Genomic DNA, 7500 nt, shown 5'->3' with positions numbered 1-7500 from the left:
TGGTTGCTAGGGGCCTGTAACTGGTTGCTAGGGCATGGCTATGAAGTTGTTATGTCACTACTTATTGGCTGCTTGATAGGATGAATCAAAAGAGCCCAACCCCAAGGCTCTATGACCTTCTGAGCCAAAGATATGATTTTGCAAATTTTGTGCCTATGTTAAGTCGATGGGACATTTTTCGGCAAATTTTTCGCCCGCCAGACGAACATCGTACACCCGATCACTTATAAAAGTCATAGCACACCTCTCCTCAATAAACCGGTCGATTTGACACCTCATTCAGGGGTCTGTGACAAACGGTGTGGGGCGAGTTACGCGCCGAAGTTTAGTCTAGGTGAATAGTAATCACAACACTAGAATGTACATTTCCTGAAGAAAATGTGAAGTGGTGCTTGCAGTGGCAAAATTCGCCACTCGGTTGCTAGGGTGTTGTACATGATTGCATACGAGCCAACAACCATGTCTGTACGATGTTGTGGAGCTGAAATATGGCTTCTATATGTTGCAATATGGTTGCTAGGTAGCTTTAAACGGTTGCTAAGGTGTGGTTACACAGTTACCATGATGATATTTACAGACTGGTTTCCCAACCGAAACAAACAAGCACACCCCCATGTCTATACAATGTTCTGGTGCTGAGATATAGCTCATTCATGTGTTTGTACGGTTGCTAGGGTACGCCAAATGGTTGCTAAGGTTTGTTTATACAGTTTATGGGGTAATATTTAAAGAGTATTTGCAGGTCTGGGTCAAAAAATGCCCAACTCTGTGTTTTTACAATGTTTTGATGCTGAGATATGGCTTGTAAATGTTGTTCAATGGTTGCTAGGGGCCTGTAACTGGTTGCTAGGGCATGGCTATGAAGTTGTTATGTCACTACTTATTGGCTGCTTGATAGGATGAATCAAAAGAGCCCAACCCCAAGGCTCTATGACCTTCTGAGCCAAAGATATGATTTTGCAAATTTTGTGCCTATGTTAAGTCGATGGGACATTTTTCGGCAAATTTTTCGCCCGCCAGACGAACATCGTACACCCGATCACTTATAAAAGTCATAGCACACCTCTCCTCAATAAACCGGTCGATTTGACACCTCATTCAGGGGTCTGTGACAAACGGTGTGGGGCGAGTTACGCGCCGAAGTTTAGTCTAGGTGAATAGTAATCACAACACTAGAATGTACATTTCCTGAAGAAAATGTGAAGTGGTGCTTGCAGTGGCAAAACTCGCCACTGGGCAGATGCTAACACAATTAACATGTTGTGATACCATGATATACCACGTTTTAGCATTATTTACCACGATTTACCATGTTTCTAAGATGATTTACTACGATTTACCACATTCCAGCATGATTTACTATGATTAACATGTTGTTAAAATGATGCTAGCATGACTAGCATGTTGGTAGCATGATGCTAGCTTGATTAGCATGATGTTAGCATTATGCTAGCTTTATTAGCATGTTGGTAGCTTGATGCTAGCATTATTAGCATGTTGCTAGCATGTTTTTAACTAGATGCTAACATGATTAGCATGTTTCTAGCATGATGTTAGCTTGATTAGCATGTTGCTAGAATTATGCTAGCTTGATTAGCATGATGCTAGCTTGATTAGCATGATGCTAGCTTGATTAGCATGTTGGTAGCTTGATGCTAGCATGATAAGAATGTTGCTAGCATGTTTTTAGCTAGATGCTAACATGATTAGCATGTTTCTAGCATGATGCTAGCTTGATTAGCATGTTGCTAGCATTAATGCTAGCTTGATTAGCATGATGCTAGCTTGATGCTAGCATGATGCTAGCTTAATTAGCATATTGGTAGCATGATGCTAGCATGATTAGCATGTTGCTAACATTATGCTAGCTTGATTAACATGTTGTTAGCATAATGCTAGCTTGAATAGCATTTTGCTAGCATGATGCTAGCTTAATTAGCATATTGGTAGCATGATGCTAGCATTATTAGCATGTTGCTAGCATTATGCTAGCTTGATTAACATGTTGTTAGCATAATGCTAGCTTGAATAGCATTTTGCTAGCATGATGCTAGCTTAATTAGCATATTGGTAGCATGATGCTAGCTTGATTAGCTTGTTGGTAGCTTGATGCTAGCATGATTAGCATGTTTTTAGCTAGACGCTAACATGATTAGCATGTTGCTAGCATTATGCTAGCTTGATTAGCATGTTGCTAGCATGATGCTAGCTTGATTAGCGTGTTGGTAGCATGATGCTAGCATTATTAGCATGTTGCTAGCTTGATTAGCATGATGCTAGCATGATTAGTATGTTGCTAGCATGTTTTTAGCAAGATGCTGTTGCCAGGTGGTGGTTAATAGGGTTTTCTGGGTGGTTGCTATGGTGTTGCTAGGCAGTTGCTAAGGTGTTCTGTGTGGTTGCTAGGCAGTTGCTAGGGTATTCTTGGTGGTTGCTAGGGCATTGCTAGGTGGTTGCTATGGTGTTGCTAGGCAGTTGCTAGGGTGTTCTGGGTGGTTGCTAGGCGTTTTGGGTGGTTACTAGAGCATTTCTAGACGTTGCTAGGGTGTTCAGGGTGGTTGCTAAGGTATTTTTGGTAGTTGATATGGTGTTACTAGGTGGTTGGTAGTTGTCAAATATGGTTACTATGGAGTTTTTATAGAGTTCTTAAAATCTTTAATAACGAGTTCCTTCAGTACGGCACTCGGCCTGCGGCCTCGTGCCTATGGCCGAATAGGCACAAGCATGGAGCAATATCGCAAGGCTACGAGTGTGATATTGCTTTAAAAAATGTAAAAAAAAAAATTTTATATTATTTATTGGTTTAGGGTGATTGCTAGGGAGCTCTTAGTGGTTGCTAGGGTGCTGTAACTGGTTGCTAGGGTGTGGCTATGAAGATTTTAGGCCATTACTTATTGTTTGCTTGATAATATAAATCCTCTGAGGGAGAGAGAGAGGGAGAGAAACGCAGGGGTGTCAGGCCCTTTGGAGTGGTGTGTGTGAAAACGGCAGTTGGGATTCAAATGTTTTTAGAATGCCCAATGTTAAGTCAATGGGACTTTTTTGGCCGCTTTTTCGCCCGCTGTGCGAACATCGTACACCCGATCGCTTAGAAAAGTCATAGCACACCTCTCCTCAATGAGCCGGTCGATTTGACACCTCAATCAGGGGTCTGTGACAAACGGTGCGGGGCAAGTTACGCGCCAAACTTTTGTCCGGAATAATAAGAAGAACTAGAATGTACATTTCCTGAAGAAAATGTGAAGTGGTGCTTGCAGTGGCAAAACTCGCCACTGGGCAGATGCTAACACAATTAACATGTTGTGATACCATGATATACCACGTTTTAGCATTATTTACCACGATTTACCATGTTTCTAAGATGATTTACTACGATTTACCACATTCCAGCATGATTTACTATGATTAACATGTTGTTAAAATGATGCTAGCATGCTTTTAACAAGATGTTAATATGATTAGCATGTTGGTAGCATGATGCTAGCATGTTTAGCATGTTGCTAGCATGCTTTTAACAAGATGTTAGCATGATTAGCATTTTGCTAGCATGTTTTTAGCTAGATGCTAACATGATTAGCATGTTGCTAGCATTATGCTAGCTTGATTAACATGTTGTTAGCATGATGCTAGCTTGAATAAGCATTTTGCTAGCATGATGCTAGCTTAATTAGCATGATGTTAACATGATGCTAACTTGATTAGCATGTTGGTAGCTTGATGCTAGCATGATAAGCTTTTTGCTAGCATGTTTTTAGCTAAATGCTAACATGATTAGCATGTTGTTAGCATTATGCTAGCTTGATTAGCATGTTGCTAGCATTATGCTAGCTTGATTAGCATGTTGCTAGCATGATGCTAGCTTGATTAGCATGTTGCTAGCATGATGCTAGCTTGATTAGCATGTTGCTAGCATTATGCTAGCTTGATTAACATGTTGTTAGCATGATGCTAGCTTGAATAAGCATTATGCTAGCATGATGTTAGCATTATGCTAGCTTAATTAGCATGTTGGTAGCTTGATGCTAGCATGATTAGCATGTTGCTAGCATGTTTTTAGCGAGATGCTAACATGATTAGCATGTTGCTAGGATTATGCTAGCTTGATTAGCATGTTGCTAGCATTATGCTAGCTTGATTAACATGTTGTTAGCATGATGCTAGCTTGAATAAGCATTATGCTAGCATGATGTTAGCATTATGCTAGCTTAATTAGCATGTTGGTAGCTTGATGTTAGCATGATTAGCATGTTGCTAGCATGTTTTTAAATAGACGCTAACATGATTAGCATTTTGTTAGCATAATGCTAGCTTGATTAGCATGTTGCTAGCATTATGATAGCTTGATTAGCATGTTGCTAGCATTATGCTAGCTTGATTAGCATGTTGGTAGCATAATGCTAGCATTATTAGCATGTTGCTAGCTTGATTAGCATGATGCTAGCATGATGCTAGCTTGATTAGTATGTTGCTAGCATGTTTTTAGCAAGATGCTGTTGCCAGGTGGTGGTTGCTAGGGTTTTCTGGGTGGTTGTTATGGTGTTGCTAGGCAGTTGCTAAGGTGTTCTTTGTGGTTGCTAGGCAGTTGCTAGGGTATTCTTGGTGGTTGCTAGAGCATTGCTAGGTGGTTGCTATGGTGTTGCTAGGCAGTTGCTATGGTATTCTGGGTGGATGCTAGGGCGTTGCTAGGCAGTTGCTAGGGTGTTCTGGGTGGTTGCTAGGCGTTCTGGGTGGTTACTAGGCAGTTGCTAGGTGTTCTGGGTGGTTGCTAGGCAGTTGCTAGGGTGTTCTGGGTGGTTGCTAGAGTTTTTTGGTGGTTACTAGAGCATTTCTAGACGTTGCTAGGGTGTTCAGGGTGGTTGCTAAGGTATTTTTGGTAGTTGCTATGGTGTTACTAGGTGGTTGGTAGTTGTCAAATATGGTTACTATGGAGTTTTTATAGAGTTCTTAAAATCTTTAATAACGAGTTCCTTCAGTACGGCACTCGGCCTGCGGCCTCGTGCCTATGGCCGAATAGGCACAAGCATGGAGCAATATCGCAAGGCTACGAGTGTGATATTGCTGTAAAAAATGTTAAAAAAATTTTTTTATATTGTTTATTGGTTTAGGGTGGTTGCTAGGGAGCTCAGAGTGGTTGCTAGGGTGCTGTAACTGGTTGCTAGGGTGTGGCTATGAAGATTTTAGGCCATTACTTATTGGCTGCTTGATAATATAAATCCTCTGAGGGAGAGAGAGAGGGAGAGAAACGCAGGGGTGTCAGGCCCTTTGGAGTGGTGTGTGTGAAAACGGCAGTTGGGATTCAAATGTTTTTAGAACTCCCCATGTAAAGTCAATGGGACTTTTTTGGACGCTTTTTCGTCCGCTGTGCGAACATCGTACACCCGATCGCTTAGAAAAGTCATAGCACACCTCTCCTCAATGAGCCGGTCGATTTGACACCTCACTCAGGGGTCTGTGACAAACGATGCGGGGCGCATTACGCGCCAAACTTTTGTCCGGAATAATAAGAAAAAGAAGAAGAAGAAGAATAATAAGTTTAGTGACAATAACACTAGTGGTGCTTTGAAAAAGCACCACTAATAATAAGTTTAGTGACAATAACACTAGTGGTGCTTTGAAAAAGCACCACTAATAAGGAACACTTTGGTTCAAAGGATCAACATCCTTGTCGATACTGGAACAACTAAATAGATGTATATTACTTGGAGAAAGCAATCTCTTAAACCCCAAAGTCTGCTGAAATGTGCTTGTGTAGTGATGTGTTTTAGATGGACGGGTGTGTCATCTGTGATTGACAGGTGTCATCACTGACTATCACACGTTCTCCTGCTGAGTCAGACAGCAAACCATCAACATTTGATTTTAATGATTTGTTAGAGGAATCAAATGTATTTATTTCTATATGATAGACATTGTATTTCATATTCTGATAATCCTATTTATTTATTTGTTAGATACAATGTATTTCACATTCTGATAAACATACTTTATTTATTTATGTTTGGTTATTTATGTATTTTTACAGACATTCTATTTCAAATTCTGATAATCCTATTTATTTATTGTTACATTGTTTTTCACATTCAGATACATGTCCATGGATATTGCACAGTACTTCACATTCTAGTTGGTATTTTTTTTTTTTTTTTTTTTTTACTTATTTACCGTACTTATGTATTTTTTTCTATTTTTTTTTCTTATTTATGTTTTTTTTTTTTTTTGACATTTTGTTTTACATTCTGATTTCCTTTACATTGTATTGCATATTATTTTTGTTTTAATATATATATATCATTAGTCTTTTTTTATTTATTTTTTTATGTATGTATTTTTGTCCAGATGTTGTATTTGACATTGTGGAGCTGCTGGTGACTGTGCCTGATATCTAGATGAACGGTTTGACAGCAGTGTTAGCTGGTAGAAGTACACACACGTGTTCTCGGTTCACTGATCATCTCTGCCCTGGTTATTGACCGAGGTGTTGGAGAGTATTGGAGTGTTTGTGTATCTCTGCATGAAGTCCATCTTCCATTGACAGCTCACTCCTCGGGCCGTTCATCACAGCGGGGTTTGCTCTGAGCAGAAATAGACTGAGGAAAATCTGTCTCATAATCATTAAATACGGGTCTTGACAGCTTCATGTAATTATTTAAACAATGTGATGTCACAGCACATTTAATCAGAAATAACACAATCCACTAAATTTTTTATTATTTTTTATTATTCTGTCTAACCATGATTTCCCCCATTATTTAATGTGTTTAATGGAATTTTTAAGATCATACTAATATATCCTTGTTTGTGTGAATTTCTAGGGTGCCGCACTGAAATACGTCCCAACTATCGTCAACGATCTGAAACTGGTCTTTGATCCAAAGGAGCTCAGGTGAGTTCATCACGCTTGTGTCTTCAGGTCGTGTTCGTGTTTTTAGCAAATATAGGAGATATTCTTTAATTGGTTGCGTGTTTTAATGCTGCATGTTTGGTATTTAAATATATTCAGGGATGCACACAGGCAACATTTAATAAAGAGTGAGTATGAGGAAGAGCGAGTGTGTTGCAGCAGAGCTTTCATAGAACGAGCGACAAATTGAAATAAAAGCTGATTAAAGAGCTCAATCCCACCAAACACATCTGTAAAATAAATCACATATGTAGTAGGTGTTATACTATGTATGTGTGTGTGTATGCAAGCGTGTGTGTGTATGCATGCATGCGTGTGTGTGTGTGTATGCATGTGTGTGTGTATGCATGTGTGTGTGTATGCATGTGTGTGTGTATGCATGTGTGTGTGTATGCGTGTGTGTGTGTATGCGTGTGTGTGTGTATGCGTGTGTGTGTGTATGCGTGTGTGTGTGTATGCGTGTGTGTGTGTATGCGTGTGTGTGTGTATGCGTGTGTGTGTGTATGCGTGTGTGTGTGTGTGTATGCGTGTGTGTGTGTGTATGCGTGTGTGTGTATGCGTGTGTGTGTGTATGCGTGTGTGTGTGTATGCGTGTGTGT

The 7500-nt window shown here is 39.9% G+C and overlaps 1 protein-coding gene across 2 annotated transcripts in view; it reads left to right on the top strand.

Moving 5' to 3' along the window:
- Positions 1-7500, top strand: part of dock1 (dedicator of cytokinesis 1) — a 245900-nt gene that overhangs the window by 82130 nt on the left and 156270 nt on the right. For both annotated transcript variants that reach the window (XM_082151859.1, XM_082151858.1), the window contains exon 24: positions 6813-6883. In XM_082151859.1, the coding sequence (XP_082007985.1) occupies positions 6813-6883 (71 nt within the window). The remainder of the gene's footprint in view (positions 1-6812; positions 6884-7500) is intronic.

This window comes from Leuciscus leuciscus (genome assembly GCF_965113295.1).
Source record: "Leuciscus leuciscus genome assembly, chromosome: 21".
Taxonomy (NCBI): Eukaryota; Metazoa; Chordata; class Actinopteri; order Cypriniformes; family Leuciscidae; genus Leuciscus; species Leuciscus leuciscus.
This window is presented reverse-complemented; position numbering and strand designations above follow the sequence as displayed.